This window comes from Loxodonta africana, chromosome 19 (assembly GCF_030014295.1).
Source record: "Loxodonta africana isolate mLoxAfr1 chromosome 19, mLoxAfr1.hap2, whole genome shotgun sequence".
NCBI classification, from domain to species: Eukaryota; Metazoa; Chordata; class Mammalia; order Proboscidea; family Elephantidae; genus Loxodonta; species Loxodonta africana.
The window spans coordinates 28,165,543-28,187,052 of record NC_087360.1 but is presented as its reverse complement, the minus strand read 5'-3'; the positions used below and the strand labels follow the sequence as shown (position 1 = coordinate 28,187,052).

The following is a 21,510-nucleotide window of genomic DNA, read 5'->3' as shown; positions in this document are numbered from 1 at the left end:
GATTTATAACACAAAATAAAGAGCACACTCAAGAAGCTGAGGTCCTGTCTTCATTCTTGGCAAGTGTCTACTTTCCAAGCCCTACAGTCTTCAGTGATTTGAAGAGTTAGAGCTTAACAATTCTATTTGTTTCTCAAAAGCCTGTAAGATACACGCCACTGAAAAGATTGCCAAGCCTTCCCCTCCTGAAATTAATATTCCCTATGAGGATATGATTCTCTGCTAAAATGGAACACTTTTTACCTTTTAACCAATATCTCCTGTACTACTGGAAATAAAATAATTACCTCACTACATTCACATTCATTCACTCATTCATTCTCTCCTTCTTGCTCTCTCCTCCTCCTTCTCTTTTTCTTTTTCTCTTACACATACACACACATGCACAAACCTTTGTGTGGATTTGTATTAGCACTGGTGCAAATCATATAATAATATACATGGCGTACAAAACGTCTCCATAAAGGTCCAAGAAAAATAACATTGTTTTCAAAGAAAGTGCTGTGGTTTAGATGATGTCATCAAAGATCATCTAATTAATTTCCTGTAGCCACTTCCTAAAGGAAATCCAGAAGGCTCAATTTTCTCACAAACTCAAGTAGTTTTTTTTTTTTTGTCAGTAACTGTTAATGTGAACCTACAAGTTTTAAAAACTGATAACAATTATGATTTATTCTTTAAAATCACAATTAATGAAATTTCATTTTAAAAGAGCTTTTATATGAGAGGCATTATGAGAATATAAAGAGTACCCTCACTGAATGTAAATTTTAGGTTTTAGTTACTTACAACAAAGCAATTGCAGAAAAGAAAAGAAGACTAAATTTTACTTGGTATTTACTATTGGGTTTCATAAACATTCCTCTTTTTTGTCCAGCTCAGAGTAAAACAAAGATGACCACCCGTAAAAACCAAGGAGAGTAGAACATTCGTTACCTAAAAAACTTCAGTGTTTTTCTGCCAGGCCAATAAGCATTTATCAATACCAGACTGTAACTGAAACACTGCAGTAGGGTTGGCAGGAGATTTGAGCTCATCAAGGGAAAGAATGATGGCATATTTATACCAAAAAGCATACAGTTCCTGACACACAGTAAGCACCAAGCAAACGTGTTAAATGAATGAATGATTGATTGTGATTATGCTCCTTTTCCTCCAGGAGCTCCCAGTTACACAACCTGGAGAAGACCAGCATTACAAACAAATGATAAATGCTACAACTGAGGTATCGCTGAGTGTTATGGTTTGCCAATCAATCTAGAAAAAAATCTAAAAGATTAATATCAAGTACTTGAGCATTTAGAACAGATTTTTTAACAAAAAATTTGGGAGAATCTATTAAATTTAATTGCTATCCAAATTCTCAGAGCCTATGTCAGCCCTAAATATATACAATGAGACTTGTATGAGGTCTTTTTTTACTGCAACAATATTTGTAATAGCAAAAAAAAAAAAAAAAACCCAAGATATTGAAAACTCCCTGCATGTCCATCAGCAGATGAATGATACCTCCATTATATATAGTACTCAGAGAAGTTCAAAAGAATATGGTTTATCTACATGTTCTCATATTTAAAAAAAAAAAAAAATTCAAGACTATTAAGTGAAAAAAGCTTTTGGAGGAGAATGTCATATTGCCACTTAGGAAAAACAAAATAAAACCATACATTTTTATACACACATATATTTTAAAACACACAGAAAATGGGCTAGAACCACATTGTCTACTAGAAACGTAATGTCAGCCAAAAATTTAATTTAAACTTTCTAGTAACCACGTGGAGCTCTGGAGGCACAGTGGTTAAGAACTACAGCTGCTAACCAAAAAAGTCAGCAGCTCAAATCCACCAGCTGCTTCTTCGAAACCCTATGAGGCAGTTCTACTCTGTCCTATATGGTCGCTATGAGCTGGAATTGACTCGACTGCAACAGGCTTGGTTTTATTTTTGGTATAGAACCACATACATTTTTTTTAAAGAATGAAAGCAATTGTAATGCATTTTCCAATGTATCCAAAATATTATCATTGTAATGTAATCAATACAAAAACTTCGCAATGACATATTTACATGTTTTTTTCATTCTAACTTTTGCTTATTTTACACTTGTAGTGTATCTCAAACAACCCATATTTTAAATGTGCAATAGGCACATATGGTAGCAGATACCAAGTGTAGGTCTAGGAGGATAGAAAGAATAGTGTTTCAAACTTTTACATCAATAACTAACTCACATACTACTTATGTAGTGACTGTTGTTAGTTGCCATCAAGTCAGTTCTGACTCATAGCAAACTCACACATCTGTCAGTTCGTCATACTATGGTGAATTGCACGTTGCTGTGATGCTGGAAGCTACGCTACCAATATTTCAACTACCAGAAAGGTCACCTAGAGTGGACAGGTTTCAGTTGAGCTTCCAGACTAAGACAGACTAGGAAGAAGGACTTGGTGGTCTACTTCAGAAAAAATTAGCCAGTGAAAATCTAATGAATATGTAATAACAAAAATGGGGGAAAAAAAAAAAGTACTATTGGAATACAGATGGCAGAACAAATAATCCCATTACAAGGACTGCTGAATATCTGGATGGAGGAGGTGGTACTGGGGAAAGGAGTTACACTAAATTAAAGATGATTCAGCTAAGCGTAAATGATTAAAATTGTGCTAAGGAAAAAATGAAACTTTAAAATGTCATATACAATAGTACACACACACCAAAAAAATACCTAGGAATGAAACTAAAGAAAGATATGTAAGAGTTCTACATTAAAAGCTATAAAACATTGCTGGAAGAAATTTTAAAAGGCTTAAATAAATGAAGGGATATATCATGGTATACCATGTTCATAGACTACAAAACTCAAATTTATTTATAGATTCAACATTATCCCAATCAAAAATTGAGGAGAATATGTAAGGAGGCAAGGAACAAGAGGGAACTGAGAGTTAATTCTAAAACACACACACACACACAAATACAAACATACACACACACATGAATGTAAATGACCTAGAACTGCTAAATCAATCCAGAAGAAAAACAAAGCTATAGATATTACATTATTGGATATCTAGAGTCATTGACTGTTTGACTCGACGGCACTGGTTTAGAGTCATTGAAAAGCTACGGTAACTAGGTAATATGCTATTGGTATAAAGATAGAGACAAAGAGAACAACAGAACACAATAATTAGCTGTTGTTAGGCACCATCGAGTCAGTTCTGACTCACAGCAACCCTATGTACAACAGAACGAAACACTGCCTGGTCCTGCACCATCCTCACAATCATTGCTATAATTGAGCGCATTGTTGCACCAATGTGTCAATCCATCTCATTGGAGGTTTTCTTCTTTTTCACTGACCCTCTACTTTACCAAGCATGATATTTCCAGGGACTGGTCCCTCCTGATAACATGTTCAAAGTACATAAGACAAAGTATTGCCATCTTCGCTTCTAAGGAGCATTCTGGCTGTATTTCTTCCAAGACAATCTTGTTTATTCTTCGCCAACACCATAATTTAAAGGCATCAATTCTTCTTCAGTCTTCCTTATTAATTTGTCCAGATTCACATGCATATGAGATGACTGAAAATACCATGGCTTGGGTCAGGCACACCTTACTCCTCAAAGTAACATATTTGTTTTTTAACACCTTAAAGAGGTCTTTTGCAGCAGGCTTGCCCAGTGCAATACGTCATTTATTTCTTGACTGCTGCTTCCAGGGGCACTGACTGTGGGTCCAAGTAAAATGAAATTACTGACAACTGCAATATTTTATCTATTTATCATGATGTTCCTTATTGGTCCAGTTAGGTGGATTTTTGCTATTTTATGTTGAGATGTAATTCATATTGAAGGCTGTAGTCATTGATCTTCTTCAGTAAGGGTTTCAAGTCCTTTTTACTTTCAGCAAGCCAGGTCATGCCATCTGCATATCGCAGGTGGTTAATGAGTCTTACTCCAATCTTGATGCCACGTTCTTCTTCATACTGTCTGGCTTCTCAGATTATTTGCTCAGCATACAGATTAAATAAGAATGATGAAAGGATACAAGGCTGACATGCACACTTTTTTATTTTGAACCAATCAGTATCCCCTTGTTCTGTCCGAACGATTGCCTCTTGGTCTATGTACAAGTTCTGCATGAGCACAATTAAGTGTCCTGGAATTCCCATTCTTCACAATGTCATCCATAATTTATTATGATTCACATAGCTGAATGTCTTTGCATAGTCAATAAAACACACGTAAAGATCTTTCTGGTATTCTCTGCTTTCAGCCAAAAATCCATCTGATGTCAGCAATGATAACCCTCATTCCACATCCTCTTCTGAATCTGGCTTAAATTTCTGGCAGTTCCCTGTCAATGTACTGCTCCAAATGTTTTTGAATTATCTCCAGCAAAATTTTACTTGTGTGTGATATTGATAATGTTTGATAATTTCTGCATTTGGTTGGATCGCCTTTCTTTGGAATGGTCACAAATATGGATCTCTTCTTGTCAGTTGGCCAAGTAGCTCTCTATCAAATTTCTTGCTATAGCTGAGTTAGCACTTGCAGCGTTGCATCTGTTTTTCCGAAACATCTCAATTGGTATTCTGTCAATTCCTGGGGCCCTGTTTTTCACCAGTGGCTTCAGAGATGCTTAGACTTCTTCCTTCAGTACCATCAGTTCGTGATTATACGCTACCTCCTGAATGGCTGCAGGACCACTGTACCAATTCTCTTTGGTACAGTGACTGTGTATTCCTCGAGGCTTGAATTTTCTCTTCATTTCCCTCAGTTTGAGAAATGCTGAGCACATTCTTCCCTTTTGGTTTCCAATTTCAGGTCTTTGCATATATCATTATAACACTTTACTTTGTCTCTTGAGCTGCCCTTTGAAATCTTCTCTTCACCTCTTTTACTTCATTTTTCTTCCTTTCACTTTAGCTATTCTACGTTCAGGAGCAAGATTCAGTGTCTCTTCTGACATCCATTTTGGTCTTTTCCTTTTTCCTTGTCTTTTTAATGACCTTTTGCTGTCTTCATGTATGATGTCCTTGATGTCATCCCACGACTTGTCTGGTCTTTGGTCATCAGTGTTCAGTGCATCAAATCTATTCTTGAGATGGCCTCTAAATTCAGATGGAATATATTCAAGGTCATTCTTTGGCTCTCATAGACTTGTTCTAATTTTCTTCAGCTTCAACTTGAACTTGCATAGGTGCAATTGATGGTCTGTTCCGCAGCTGGCCCCTGGCCTTGTTCTCACTGAGGATGTTGAGCTTCTTCATTGTTTCTTTCCACAAATGTAGTCCGTCTGATGCCTCTGTATTCCATCAAGCGAGGTCTACATGTGTAGTTGCTGTTTATGTTGTTGAAAAAAGGTATTTGCAAGGAATAAGTTATTGATCTTGTGAAATTCTATTATGTGATTTCTGGCATGGTTTCTATCACCAAGACCATGTTTTCCAAATATAGACCTTTCTTCTTTGTTTCCAACTTTTACACTCTAAGCACCAGCAATTATTAATGCATCTTGATTGCATGTTTCATCAATTTCAAACTGCAAAAATTATTTAAAATCTTCAATTTTTTCATCTTTAGAATTAGTGGTTAGTGTGTAAATTTGAATAATATTCATAATAGCTGGTATTCCTTGTAGGCATATGGATATTATCCTATAACTGACGGTAATGTATTTCAGGATAAATCTTGAAATTTTTTTTTTAATAATTTTTATTGAGCTTTAAGTGAACGTTTACAAATCAAGTCAGTCTGTCACATATAAACTTATATACACCTTACTCCAAACTCCCACTTACTCTCCCCCAATGAGTCAGCCCTTCCAGTCTCTCCTTTTGTGACAATTTTGCCAGTTTCTAATCCCCTCTACCCTCCTATCTCCCCTCCAGACAGGAGATGCCAACACAGTCTCAAGTGTCCACCTGATACAAGTAGCTCACTCTTCATCAACCTCTCTCTCCAACCCATTGTCCAGTCCCTTCCATGTCTGATGAGTTGTCTTCGGGAATGGTTCCTGTCCTGGGCCAACAGAAGGTTTGGGGACCATGACCACTGGGATTCCTCTAGTCTCAGTCAGACCATTAAGTCTGGTCTTTTTATGAGAATTTGGGGTCTGCATCCCACTGATCTCCTGCTCCCTCAGGGGTTCTCTGTTGTGCTCCCTGTCAGGGCAGTCATCTGTTGTGGCCGGGCACCAACTAGTTCTTCTGGTCTCAGGATGATGTAGATCTCTGGTTCATGTGGCCCTTTCTGTCTCTTGGGCTCATAGTTGTCATGTGACCTTGGTGTTCTTCCTTCACCTTTGATCCAGGTGGGTTGAGACCAATTGATGGATCTTAGATGGCCGCTTGTTAGCATTTAAGACCCTAGATGCCACATTTCAAAGTGGGATGCAGAATGTTTTCATAATAGTATTATTTTGCCAATTGACTTAGAAGTCCCCTTAAGCCATAGTCCCCAAACCCCCGCCCTTGCTCCCCTGACCTTTGAAGCATTCAGTTTATCCCGGAAACTTCTTTCCTTTTGGTCCAGTCCAGTTGAGCTGACCTTCCGTGTATTGAGTATTGTCCTTCCCTTCACCTAAAGTAGTTCTTATCTACTAACTAATCAGTAAATAACCCTCTCCCACCCTCCCTCCCCCCACCCGTAAAAGTGAGTTCTTCTCGGTTTATACTATTTCTCAAGATCTTATAATAGAGGTCTTATACCATATTTGTCCTTTTGCCTCTGAATGATTTCGTTCAGCATAATGCCTTCCAGGTTCCTCCATGTTATGAAATGTTTCACAGATTCGTCACTGTTCTTTATCGATGCCTAGTATTCCATTGTGTGAATATACCACAATTTATTTAACCATTCATCCATTGATGGACACCTTGGTTGCTTCCAGCTTTTTGCTATTGTAAACAGAGCTGCAATAAAAATGGGTGTGCAAATATCTGTTCGTGTGAAGGCTCTTATTTCTCTAGGGTATATTCCGAGGAGTGGGATTTCTGGATTGTATGCTAGTTCTATTTCTAACTGTTTAAGATAACGCCAGATAGATTTCCAAAGTGGGTGTGCCATTTTACATTCCCACCAGCAGTGTGTAAGTGTTCCAATCTCTCCGCAGCCTCTCCAACATTTATTATTTTGTGTTTTTTGGATTAATGCCAGCCTTGTTGGAGTGAGATAGAATTTCATCGTAGTTTTAATTTGCATTTCTCTAATGGCTAATGATCGAGAGCATTTTCTCATGTATCTGTTAGCTGCCTGGATTCTTCTTTAGTGAAGTGCGTGTTCATATCCTTTGCCCACTTCTTGATTGGGTTGTTTGTCTTTTTGTGGTTGAGTTTTAACAGAATCATATAGATTTTAGAGATCAGGCGCTGGTCGGAGATGTCATAACTGAAAATTCTTTCCCAATCTGTAGGTGGTCTTTTTACTCTTTTGATTAAGTCTTCAGATGAGCATAGGTGTTTGATTTTTAGGAGCTCCCAGTTATCTGGTTTCTCTTCATCATTTTTGGTAATATTTTGTATTCTGTTTATGCCTTGAACTACGGCTCCTAATGTTGTCCCTATTTTTTCTTCCATGATCTTTATCGTTTTAGTCTTTATGTTTAGGTCTTTGATCCACTTGGAGTTGGTTTTTGTGCGTGGTGTGAGGTATGGGTCCTGTTTCATTTTTTTGCAAATGGATATCCAGTTATGCCAGCACCATTTGTTAAAAAGACTATCTTTTCCCCAATTAACTGACACTGGGCCTTTGTCAAATATCAGCTGCTCATACGTGGATGGATTTATATCTGGGTTCTCAATTCTGTTCCATTGGTCTATGTGTCTGTTATTGTACCAGTACCAGGCTGTTTTGACTACTGTGGCTGTATAATAGGTTCTAAAATCAGGTAGAGTGAGGCCTCCCACTTTCTTCTTCTTTTTCAGTAATGCTTTACTTATCCAAGGCTTCTTTCTCTTCCATATGAAGTTGGTGATTTGTTTCTCCATCACGTTAAAAAATGTCATTGGAATTTGGATCGGAAGTGCATTGTATGTATAGATGGCTTTTGGTAGAATAGACATTTTTCCTATGTTAAGTCTTCCTATCCATGAGCAAGGTATGTTTTTCCACTTAAGTAGGTCCTTTTTAGTTTCTTGTAGTAGTACTTTGTAGTTTTCCTTGTATAGGTCTTTTACACCCTTGGTAAGATTTATTCCTAAGTATTTTATCTTCTTGGGGGCTACTGTGAATGATATTGATTTGGTGATTTCCTCTTCGATGTTCTTTTTGTTGATGTAGAGGAATCCAAGTGATTTTTGTATGTTTATCTTATAATCTGAGACTCTGTCAAACTCTTCTATTAGTTTCAGTAGTTTTCTGGAGGATTCCTTAGGGTTTTCTGTGTATAAGATCATGTCATCTGCAAAGAGAGATAATTTTACTTCCTCCTTGCCAATCCGGATGCCCTTTATTTCTTTGTCTAGCCTAATTGCTCTGGCTAGGACCTCTAGCACAATGTTGAAGAAGAGCGGTGATAAAGGGCATCCTTGTCTGGTTCCCGTTCTCAAGGGAAATCCTTTCAGGCTCTCTCCATTTAGAGTGATGTTGGCTGTTGGTTTTGTATAGATGCCCTTTATTATGTTGAGGAATTTTCCTTCAATTCCTATTTTGCTGAGAGTTTTTATCATGAATGGGTGTTGGACTTTGTCAAATGCCTTTTCTGCATCAATTGATAAGATCATGTGGTTTTTGTCTTTTGTTTTATTTATATGGTGGATTACATTAATGGTTTTTCTAATATTAAATCAGCCTTGCACACTTGGTATAAATCCCACTTGGTTGTGGTGGATTATTTTTTTGATATGTTGTTGAATTCTATTGGCTAGAATTTTGTTGAGGATTTTTGCATCTATGTTCATGAGGGATATAGGTCTGTAATTTTCTTTTTTTGTGATGTCTTTCCCTGGTTTTGGTATCAGGGATATGGGGGCTTCATAGAATGAGTTAGGTAGTATTCTGTCCTTTTCTATGCTTTGAAATACCTTTAGTAGTAGTGGTGTTAACTCTTCTCTGAAAGTTTGGTAGAACTCTGCAGTAAAGCCATCCTGGCCAGGGCTTTTTCTTGTTGGGAGTTTTTTAATTACCGTTTCAATCTTTTTTGTTATGGGTCTATTTAGTTGTTTTACTTCTGATTGTGTTAGTTTAGGTAGGTAGTGTTTTTCTAGGAATTCATCCATTTCTTCAAGGTTTGCAAATTTGTTAGAATACAATTTTTCGTAATAAACTGATATGATTCTTTTAATTTCAGTTGGGTCTGTTGTGATGTGGCCCATCTCATTTCTTATTCAGGTTATTTGTTTCCTTTCCTGTATTTCTTCAGTCAGTCTGGCCAATGATTTATCAATTTTCTTAATTTTTTCAAAGAACCAGCTTTTGCCTTTGTTAATTCTTTCAATTGTTTTCCTGTTCTCTAATTCATTTAGTTCAGCTCTAATTTTTATTATTTGTTTTCTTCTGGTGCCTGATGGATTCTTTTGTTGCTCACTTTCTATTTGTTCAAGTTGTAGGGACAGTTCTCTGATTTTGGCTCTTCCTTCTTTTGGTATGTGTGCATTTATTGATGTACATTGACCTCTGAGCACTGCTTTTGCTGTGTCCCAGAGGTTTTGATAGGAAGTGTTTTCATTCTCATTGCATTCTACGAATTTCTTTATTCCCTCCTTAATGTCTTCTATAGCCCAGTCTTTTTTCAGGAGGGTATTGTTCAGTTTCCAAGTATTTGATTTCTTTTCCCTAATTTTTCTGTTATTGATTTCCACTTTTATGGCCTTATGGTCTGAGAAGATGCTTTGTAATATTTCGATGTTTTGGATTCTGCAAAGGTTTGTTTTATGACCTAATATGTGGTCTATTCTGGAGAATGTTCCATGTGCGCTAGAAAAAAAAGTATACTTTGCAGCAATTGGGTGGAGTGCTCTGTATAAGTCAATGAGGTCAAGTTGGTTGATTGTAGCAATTAGGTCTTCCGTGTCTCTATTGACCTTCTTACTGGATGTCCTCTCCTTCTCCGAAAGTGGTGTGTTGAAGTCTCCTACTGTAATTGTGGAGGTGTCTATCTCACTTTTCAGTTCTGTTGAAGTTTATGTATCTTGTGGCCCTGTCATTGGGTGCATAAATATTTAATGTGGTTATATCTTCCTGGTCAATTGTCCCTTTAATCATTATGTAGTGTCCTTCTTTATCTTTTGTGGTAGATTTAACTTTAAAGTCTTTTTTGTCAGAAATTAATATTGCTACTCCTCTTCTTTTTTGCTTATTGTTTGCTTGATATATTTTTTTTCCATCCTTTGAGTTTTAGTTTGTTTGTGTCTCTAAGTCTAAGGTGTGTCTCTTGTAGGCAGCATATAGACGGATCATGTTTCTTTATCCAGTCTGAGACTCTCTGTCTCTTTATCGGTGCGATTAGTCCATTTACATTCAGCATAATTATAGATAAGTATGTGTTTAGTGCTGTCATTTTGATGCCTTTTTATGTGTGTTGTTGACAATTTCATTTTTCCACTTATTTTTTTGTGCTGAGACGTTTTTCTTTGTAAATTGTGTGTTCCTCATTTTCATAGGATTTGACTTTATGTTTGCTGAGTCATTGTGTTTTTCTTGGCTTTTATTTTGAGTTATGGAGTTGTTATACCTCTTTGTGGTTACCTTAATATTTACCCCTATTTTTCTAAGTAAAAACCTAACTTGTATTGTCCTATATCACCTTGTATCCCTCTCCATATGGCAGTTCTATGCCACCTGTATTTAGTCCCTCTTTTTGATTATTGTGATCTTTTATATATTGACTTCAATGATTCCCTGTTTTGAGCGTGTTTTTTTTTTTTTTTTTTTTTTTAATTAATCTTAATTTGTTTTTGTGATTTCCCTATTTGAGTTGGTATCAGGATGTTCTGTTCTGTGACCTTGTGTTGTGCTGGTATCTGATATTATTGGTTTTCTGACCAAATAATTTCCTTTAGTATTTCTTGTAGCTTTAGTTTGGTTTTTGCAAATTCTCTAAGCTTGTGTTTCTCTGTAAATGTTTTAATTTCACCTTAATATTTGAGAGAGAGTTCTGCTGGTACATGATCCTTGGCTGGCAGTTTTTCTCCTTCAGTGCTCTATATATGTCATCCCATTGCCTTCTTGACTGCATGGTTTCTGCTGAATAGTCTCAGCTTATTCTTATTGATTCTCCATTGTAGGAGACCTTTCTTTTATCCCCGGCTGCTTTAAAAATTTTCTCTTCATCTTTGGTTTGGGCAAGTTTGATGATAATATGTCTTGGTGATTTTCTTTTTGGATCAATCTTAAATGGGGTTTGATGAGCATCTTGGATAGATAGCCTTTCATCTTTCCGTGATGTCAGGGAAGTTTTCTGCCAACAGATCTTCAACTATTCTCTCTGTGTTTTCTGTTATCCCTCCCTGTTCTGGGACTCCAATCACACGCAAGTTAGTCTTCTTGATAGAGTTCCACATGATTCTTAGGGTTTCTTCATTTTTTTAATTCTTTTATCTGATTTTTTTCCAGCTATATTGGTGTCAATTCCCTGGTCCTCCAGATTTCCCACTCTGCATTCCAATTGCTCGAGTCTGCTCCTCTGACTTCCTATTGCGTTGTCTAATTCTGTAATTTTATTGTTAATCTTTTGGATTTCTGAATGCTGTCTCTCTTTGGATTCTTGCAACTTATTAATTTTTCCTCTGTGTTCTTGAATAATCTTTTTGATTTCCTCAACTGCTTTACGAGTGTGTTCCTTGGCTTTTTCTGTAGATTGCCTTATTTCATTTCTGAGATCATCCCTGATGTCTTGAAGCCTTCTGTAAATTAGTTTTTTATATTCTGCATCTGGCAATTCCAGGATTGTATCTTCATTTGGGAAAGATTTTGATTCTTTAGTTTGGGGAGTTGTAGAAGCAATCATGGTCTGCTTCTTTATGTGGTTTGATATCGACGGCTGTCTCCAAGCCATCACTAAGATATTGTAGTGATTTATTCTATATTTGCTCACTGAGTCTCATTTTGTTTTGTTTTCTTTCAATATAAGTAGATGGGCTACTAGATTGTGCTGTCTTGATTGTTGTAGCCCTTGAATCACTTATGTCCTATTACCAGCTGGTTTGGGTTGTTACCAGATATATAAGCCTAAGAGTCCATTCACTATTCTTGAGTAGAATCTGATTAGGGGTCATCAAGTGTGTGGTGCAGACTGTCACCTATCCACCTAGAGAAGTGGTGGTGATAGTTGTGGGCACCAGATTCTAGTAGCAGCAGGGGTTCACACTCCAGGCGGGGCAGGATGCTGACAGGCTTCCCCCAGGTGCCAGTGTGTCTCTATTCCTAAAGCACCTTGGTGGGTGGGCTCTGCAGCTGTACCTTAGGCCCCCAATGCAAGTACCTCTACAGATTGGTAGGTGTCACCCTCCTTAGACCCCTAAGGCAGGAGGCTAGGTGGTCTAGGGGGAGCTTCAGCCCTCAGTTCCCTGTTGTGGGTCAGTGAGGGCTCTGTTGAATACGCAGAGATATCAGACCTGGGAAACTGTCTTTCCAGTAATCAACTAAAACAATTACAGTCAGATCCCTATCAGAATTGCCTTTGCTTTATAATAGCCACCTTGTTCCCTGTAGGGATGAAAGCCCACGACTGTAGTTCACATATGCTTGGCTGGAGCTGGTTCTGTGTTTTTAGTCCAATTAGGGAAGGATTTTTGGTCCCTGGGTTTTTTGTAGCTGCTTCTCTCAGGCCAGGAGAATGGGTTAGGAGAAGACCAAAAAAAAAAAAAGAAAAGAAAGAAAAACTGCAGTGCAGTTCACTCTCTGGCTCAGGAAATTCCAATGTTAATGAAGCCGCCTGGGAAGGGGAGGGGAGGGTTCAGATAAATAGGAGAGAGTAGCACCCTGGAATACAGACAAAGTTACTTATCTTGCTTAGGATGACTGTTTTATCTGTGATTCCCGAGGGGGTGCATCGACCGTGTACGCTGGCTGGGTAGAGATTGCCCCCAAGGGTCAGGCCCGCATCCCGTGCTTGCGCTGTCTCAGAAGCCGCGGTTAGTTCCTCCGCTCCCAATCCAAAGCCCAGGGCCAAGGTTCCCCAGCTGGGACGCCGCACTGCCGGCTCGAAAACCAGTCGCTGCCTTCCAGTGACTTTTCCTCCTGTCAGACGCGTCGCTGCGCTGCCTGCGTGCACTGGCTGGGCTTCCCCCGAGGTCAGTTCAGGGGGCTAGGGCTGTGCCCCGTGTTTGCGCCATCTCAGGATGCCGTGATCAGCTCCCCTGCGCCTAGTCCAAAGTCTGGCGCCAAGGTTTCCTGACTGGGACGCTGGCTCCAGGCTCCAAAAACAGTCGCTGCTTCCCTGTAGTTGTTCATTCTCAGTCTCTGTCACTCAGGTCAACTCTTTAGATCTGTGTTTGATGGTCAGGGTTCATAGATTGTCATGTATGTGATCGATTCACTTGTTTTTCCGAGTCTTTGTTGCAAGAGGGATCCGAGGTAGCTTCTACCTAGTCAGCCATCTTGGCCCCGCCTGTCTCGAAATGTTCTTTTTGATGACGAATGTGACATCATTCCTCTTCAATTTGTCATTCCTGGCATAGCAGACCATACGACTGTCCAATTTAAAATGGCCAATACCAGTCCACAGAACATATTACAGAGTCCATATTTACTTTATGGAGCCCTGGTGGCACAGTGGTTAAGCATTCAGCTGCTAACCACAAGATCAGCAGTTTGAATCCACCAGCCGCTCCTTGGAAACCCTATGGGGCAGTTCTACTCTGTCCTATAGGGTCGCTATGAGTCAGAACTGACTCAACAGCAACACTTTTTTTTTTTTTTAAATATATATATACCTTATACCTGATTTATGACAAAAGCAGCACTGCCGTGTAGTCTTGTACAGATAGGGTAGTGGGTCACTTGTATACTCATATGGGGGGGGATGAACTTTGATCCCTACCTCAAACCAGACACAAAAAAGTCAACGTCAAGCTGCAGTAGACCTAAATGCAAAAAGTAAAGCAATAGAGCTTCATAGGAAAATATCTTTATGACTTTAAACCAAAAAACCAAACCTGTTGCCATTGAGTCAATTCTGACCCGTAGCAACCCTAGAAGACAGAGTAGAACTGCCCCATAGGGTTTCCAAAGAGCATCTGGTGGATTTTAACTACTGACCTTTTGGTTAGCAGCCATAACTGTTAACCACTATGCCACCAGGGTTTCCTTTATGACCTTGGCATGCACAAAATGTTGTTAAACAGTACACAAAAAGCACTAACCATAAAACAAAACCCTGGTATATTGGACTTCACCCACATTTGGTATGATGTTAGGTAGAGAAGTTGGGAGTTGAGAAAAGGAGTTTCAGTGAGGCAGAGATGATCAACTCAACCTGAATAAGGAAAACACTGCTGACAGGTCAAAGATCAGGCCTTCTACACAGAAGAACCGGAATGAATAAAGACACAGAAGGGCAAAAGCATAAGGTATGTTTATCAAAGTAGGTCATGTAGTCTTATATGAAAGATTATAAGGTATATGACACACGGAGTAGTTGAAGAAGTAGTATGACATACAGAGCAGGAAGAAGTTATAAAGCGGTGTGTCAAAGGTTTTTAAGCAGGGAAATTATATGATTAGAACTATATTTTGAAAGGGTAACTCAAAGAGCTCCGTAGGAGATGGTCTGGAGAAAGAAGAAACTAGAATCAGGAAAGAGTTAAAACAGGATTTCACATATCAGAATATTTATATACCCAGTGTGACAAAAGGTATACAAAGCTACCTAATACAATAAACAGCATATTTTCCAGGAGTTTCAATTTACTTGAATATTTGAGGAAAAACAATTTTACACTAAAATAAACACTGATATATTACACAGTCATATGTAACATTCACATGAATTTCTGAATGCTGATGACAATGATAATGTCAATAACAGCATCATCTTCTTTTGTAATCATTATTATGTCTCAGGCACTGTGCTAAGTAAGCATTTTACATGAATTAACTCATTTAATTTTCACAACAATAAACAGGGTAGACAATATTAAAATCACTTCCTCCATCTAAATAGTTATTTGCTTAGATATCTGTTTTTGTTTTTACTTTTCATTTATTTTTTATTATGATTTAATAATCCCTTACACTACTGATGATATAACTTGGTACTAACACTTTGAAAAACTGGAAAAAAGCTACTAAATCTAAATACATGTATGATTGGACACTTAACAGAAAGAAGCGCTTATGTTCACCAAAAAACATGTACAAGAATGCTTATAGAAGCATTTTCATTACAGCCTATAACTGGAAACAATCCAAATATCTACCGGTACACTTAGAGGAGATATGCAATTTTTAGGCTCACATGGTAATAAGTGGCAGAGCCAAAATTTAAAGCCAAGTTCGTCTAATACCTAAGTTCACACTCTCAACCACTATGCTATACTTGAAAGAAATGATGTGCTTGTGGCAACAGCTTTGAGGTATGCTCTTAGACCCAAGTACTATCTACCTTCTCTCCTCTGCTTGTAGGAGCATGTCTGTTAAAAAGTGCAAAAAGTTCTAAGAGAAGGCTACTGCAATAGTCTAGGTAAAAGATGGTAAGACAGAAGGGAAAAGACAGAAAAGGGATTTCTGCGGCACAAAGAAGAGAACTCAGTAACCAATCAAACAGAGAGTGAGAGGAGGAGGTGGCTTGGGCAACAGGACAAACAGTGAATGCGAAAGTAGACCCAGACTGAGGTTCCACGTTAGGCACACGGACTCGGAGGTGGGTGTCTGGGAGACAGCTGGAGAAAGAAATACGACGCTCAGAAGAGAAATCCAGTCTGACAAAAACTCTGTGGAGTCATCAGCACATTTGCATATCAAATTCCCTAAATAGAGAACATCTCCAATATAATGTAATTGAAGCACTCTTCTGACAATTAATATTAGTTCACAAGCAGGGCTTCGGTTCAAATGGCTTCAGTCATGGCTGACGAGGCAAAACCGGAAGAGACTCAAATGTTTACATTTTGGGTAATCCAGAACGATCACTGGAATGGGAAAAATCACAGGTTGAAGCCCTGGAATAAGCCCATTCAGGAGCCTGATGTGTGAGATTGGATCATTGCCAGGACTGTGGAGAGCGACACAAATTCAAAGCTTCGCGGTTGGCTGCCATCTTTGAGCAGGACATTGCTGTTTCAGCCTCTGCTCAAAATCCAACAGCAAGAGATTTGGTCGCTATGCAATGTGCATGCTGCCCTTGTTTTCTAAGAGGGAGGTTAGGTTTCTAGCACGGCTTTGACCTGTAATTTTTCCCATTTCAGTTACCATTCCGATTTCCCCAAATTTAAAAAATTCAGGTCTGTTCCAGTGTTGTTCCCATGGCCATGACTGAACCAGGAAGAACCAGTTCTAAGCCATGCATACAAAAAGGTGTCTGTGCGCACCTGCAATTAATGTTGAAGCCATTAGAGTAGACAGAAGGTAAGTCTGAATGAAAAATCCTGTGCACAGGTATCATCTTTCCTATTTAGAAGCTGAGAGTAATCGCATAAAGGAAAAGGCCATTGCTTTTTAAGGTAATTGGACAATTTTGGTTTCAGGCTACTATCTTGATACTTGGGAAAATTTATTATAGCCAAAGATGGAAAAGGCAGAAAGATACAGTTTGTATCCTCATCGGTCATAGCATCCATCACTCAGTAACACACAACGGGTATGCTGACCAGGTTTTGGAGCCCCATATGCCGATTTCCACCACTCATTCATTGTCTGGCTTGAGTTGCACCTCTTTCATAAAGCTTTCTCAAGTCTACATCATTCTGTGTTTCCTCTGGAATTCCAGAAGCTTGGTAGCCATTCAGAGAGAGCTCGTTAAGCAGTGTTTTAACATGTTCATTGTGTGGAAACTTTGTCTCAAAAAGAATATAAGCCCTTCATGGTGAGTGACCCCATACCACACCCTAGACCCCAAACCCTCAGCACAGTACTCTGCAAATCCCAGAAGACTAGCAAATTAAAACTTCGAACATAAATAAAAGACCTGCTATTGAAATAATTCCCTTTAGATATTTTGTGTGTTCTTGAAGGTCTGAACTAGTATTAATTGCACTCTTAACAACTGTGGCTGGTTTCAAGAATTCAGGAATAAATATTTCTAGTCAATTGCAGGCAGGTAAGAAGGAGCAAGATTTCCTGAGTGGTGCAAATGGTTAACGCACTTGGCAGCTAATCGAAAGGTTGGAGGTTCAAGTCCACCCAGAGATGCCTCAAAAAAAAAAGGGTTTGGTGATCTACTGCCAAAACTCAGGCATTGAAAACCCTATGGTGTACAGTTCTACTCTACACACATGGGATTCCCATGAGTTGGAACAGACTCAACAGCAACTGATTAAGAAGCAGCACTGGAAAACAACCTTAAAAATTAAGAGAAGTAGTAAGAAAATAAAATTAAATTTGTCAAGAAAATGAGTGATACCCTATGATTCCAGAGGCAAACACAAGAGAAAAGACACACAATGAAAGAAAAGAGAAAATCTATAGGTCAATTTAGGCATCAGACAAATACGGTTGGGGCAAGAGCATGAGCCAGTAGATAGCAGGAACATTTCAGAATGAGGCTTCTGCTGTGCTCGTGCTACGGTAAATGGGCAATCCGAGTGGGCCAGAGTGAAGGGGAAATAACTAGAAGACGGTCATGCCAATTATTGAAGTTTTGACCATCAGAAACCTTGAGGAGAAAATGAATTGCACTACTCAACCTAGAAAGAGGCCACAGACCGTTGACAATCGTATTGGACATTCTGTATCTACCCACAGAGAAGAAAAAGGAAGTAGGTTTAAAAAACAGCCCCGGGGTCTCCCACTTACGTGTAAAGAGGATTCCCCAACAGGCAGGCTGTGTGAACTACTGCAGTAGTGGCTATGCAGAGGTCAGCGGAAGAGGGAATGAGGTGTCTGGGGTAGGAGGCAACTCTGAGATGGGAGGGCTTAGGGGAGGGAACTGGTACCAGTGATAGCTCAGGGTGCCCTCCATCTTCATAGCCCAACGATTTCTTAAGAACATTGTCGTAGTGGGAAAACTACGAGTCTGTTTAAGTTTAGAAACGGAGAGTTTTATTACAGTGAAAAAAAAAATCGCAAAACAGAAAACACTGTGGCAGAATAATCTGAACAAAGTGCTTCAGGGGCTGCAGTGACAGAGAAGCTTATGAAGGAAAAAACCGCAAACAGAAGGTTAAGCTAAAACATTTCTGATCGCTTAACATTTACAAAGCTGCAGGTGACAGAGTCTCAGTTGACACCTTTGTAGGAGTTGGCCTCCTTTGCAAGGGTGGCTCCAGGTGACAGGATTTGGCTGACCATTAAAAATCATGTATTTCCTGGCAGCTAGGCATCTGCAGTCTGTGGTGAACTGAGTTACTTTAGCATTATGACAGTGCGTTCTGTTAAAATATAAATGCGATGAGTTTGTAGAAGGAACGAGATGACTATAAGTGAAAATGCTAAGTATTTTAATGCTTAAGGAGAGAAAAAGGATTTTGATACAGAAAAGCTTTGTCAGAACAAAGATGTGGGAAATTACAAGTACGGCTGAAGGGGTCTAAGGGGTGGGTATCTTAGAATCAACTTAGCCACTTAAAGTCACATGTTTAACACTATGTCTAACACCTATATAAAGTTAGATAATCTCTTCTTAGAATCAGCCATTTTTAACTACAAATTTCAAAATAAGCAGAGCAAGGCAGACAAAACCATATCTTTCTGTATAACTGCTGGTACCTAGGTCAGAGGAATGGTGGGAAATTTTACAGAAGTGACAGGCTGCATTATAGGGCAGAAGCTGCATTTAGAAATCTAAGATGGAGTCACTTAGCACAAGGAGAGATTTGGCCTAGATCTTAGCCAGAAGTCCTAGTCTGTCAGGAGCCTTAATTCTTATAATGTTCTTCCTCAACATATACTACAGCAAAAGTTTATAAAACCCAGATAATGCCAGCAAAAGAAAATTACACTATTGAGAAGAGGAAGGCAGAAAAATTTCACTTCTCCTTGTTAATACCTATGACATTCCTATGCCCCTAATTAAGTCTTTCTACCCTAACCAGTCAGTAACTGAGCTAATGCACACATCCAGAAGATTAGAAAAATAGAGTATGAATGCAGCTCTTAATGTATTTATAGCTATCTGTCCCTTTACTAGGGGTCCCTGGGTGCTGCAAATGGTTAACGTGCTTCGCTGCTAACAGAAAGGCTGGTGGTTCAGATCCACCCAGAGACATCTCGGAAGACAGGCCTGGTGATCTACATCTAAAACATCAGCCATTGCCAGCCCTATGGAGCATAGTTCTGCTCTGATGCACAAAAGGTCATCATGAGTTGGAATCAACTGTACTGCAACTAATAAAACTGGTCCCTTCACTAAATGGTACTATCTAAACATTTTAGTTCTGAAACCTGGCTCTCACTTCTTAATGCCATTTATCATATATAATGACCATCAGTATTTCTGCCTCTAAAAGTCTGATCCTTTTCATTCCTTTAACATCAAGAAATCAGATGATCTCGTTTATAAGAACTGTTATTAAACTACGAGTTAAATAGGCAAGGAGGAAAGTGTTTAAGCAACTTCCCTAAGAATAAAATTGCCAAAAATCCATGGCCTTTGAATGGTTTGCACCTGTACCCCGTTTCCCTGCACCCTCCTCCAGGTGCCTGGGCCTTGGGGATCCCCACATGTGGGCTCCAGCTCTTCATACCAGGCTGGGCGCTGAGGGGAGGGGCTGCACAGAGCTCCAGCCCGATGGGTGGAAGGAGGCAAAGGGGGTGAGAGGTGGGGTGGTGCCCCCAGGGTTGGGGGCCAGGATGGCTTCAGCCTGACATGGGAGGAGGGGCAGGGGCGCTCGGGGTTCTGTCCTGGGAGGCCCCGGTGAGGGACAAATGGAAGGACCAAGAGGGGTGGGCTAGGTGGGGAGAAGACCCCCCAATTACTTCATAGTGCCTGACCATGTTTCAGAGACCTGATGTTGGATCATTTAAATAATGTAATTAATCTTTACAATGTCCCATAGTGAAATTCTGTGATATAAATGTAACTAAATATGTTTCCCAATACATATATTGATTCATAAACTTATTTATTGCCTCTGCTATTAAACTTCTCTTCCCTATTAATAATACAATAAAAGCTACCATTTATGGAATGCCTCTTGCATGTTACTGATCGTGCTAGGCACTTTACATGTATTTTTTATAATCCTACCAGAATCATTATGAAACAAATAGAATCACCACATCATCACTTCCTAAACAAGAAAACAAAAGCCAAGAGGAGTTAAGTAATAACTTCCCTAAGATCCCACAGCCAGGAAGTACTATAACTGAGAGTCATATCTGGGTCTGTATGACGCGAATCCCACCTTCTTTCCACCCTAAGAGCACTTTCTCATCATGTTGCAGCTACTGGATATCAAGTCTGAGAATATTACATTCCTTTTCTCTAATCAGGTCTAGGATGATAATTCTTTCTCATTATAATTCAGGTCTCTCAGACTTACTATGTGTCTACCACATGAGTTAATAATCCACCAAAGAAATATCATGAAGGGTTTGCAGTAGCAATTTTTGATCTCAAGCAAAGTATAATGTTTGCTCCTTACAACCTCATGTCTATAGCATGATGATATAGCTTTCTGCTAATTTTACATATGTCTGCTTCATGCCACATATCCCACCAAGCTGTTAGCTCCTAGAATCAGGGACCATATCTTATTTATCTCTACATACCTAAAGTCTACACATGGTAGACACCCAACATCTGAAGTATCTGAAATGTTTTGAACAGAAAAAAAAAAAAGGACTCCAGGTTTCAGAGAAAAAAATTTTTTTTGGTGGCAGAGGCGGGGGCGTCTACAGGTAAACTTCCTACCTCTCGATCCTTGAGTTTCATGGCGAGCACCAACTGATGCCTGTGGTTAGTAAGAGCCTCCCGGTAATTTCCTTTGGAGAAGAATGCGGAGCCCAGATTCCCATGAGCTCGGCATTCCCCTGTCTGGTCACCTGAGTTGTTTGGAAAAAAAAAAAAAAAGATAAAACTTCTTCAAGTTATAGTGTAATTTATAATGCATAATGGACATCTCAATTTAAGAACCACAGGTTTACTACCAAAGATTTCACTTGACTTCTTTTTGAAAAATATTTTTTTCCTTCCACAAGACCCTATGTGGGGAGTTACGGTCCTAGAACTTAAATCTCTGGACAAGAACTGTCGTTTTAACATGAAACTGTAGTCGGGGATTTAGGTGTCTTGGAAATGAGAGGTTAAAGACCTTGACACAAACCAGCTGCTGTTAGAGTCTCCTCATTGCTCCGCTAATGACCCTTAGTGCTGAACAGCCATCAGCTTGTTGGTTCAGTCACTTGACTCCAAAACTACTATAATAAGTTGCCTCTTTATGAGTACACTGATAGTAGATTCA

General features: G+C 39.1%; 1 protein-coding gene across 2 annotated transcripts in view; it reads right to left on the bottom strand.

The window, feature by feature from the left end:
* Nucleotides 1–21,510, bottom strand: part of TTC28 (tetratricopeptide repeat domain 28) — a 780,748-nt gene that overhangs the window by 373,106 nt on the left and 386,132 nt on the right. For both annotated transcript variants that reach the window (XM_023559275.2, XM_010598769.3), the window contains one exon: nt 20,961–21,091. In XM_023559275.2, the coding sequence (XP_023415043.2) occupies nt 20,961–21,091 (131 nt within the window). The remainder of the gene's footprint in view (nt 1–20,960; nt 21,092–21,510) is intronic.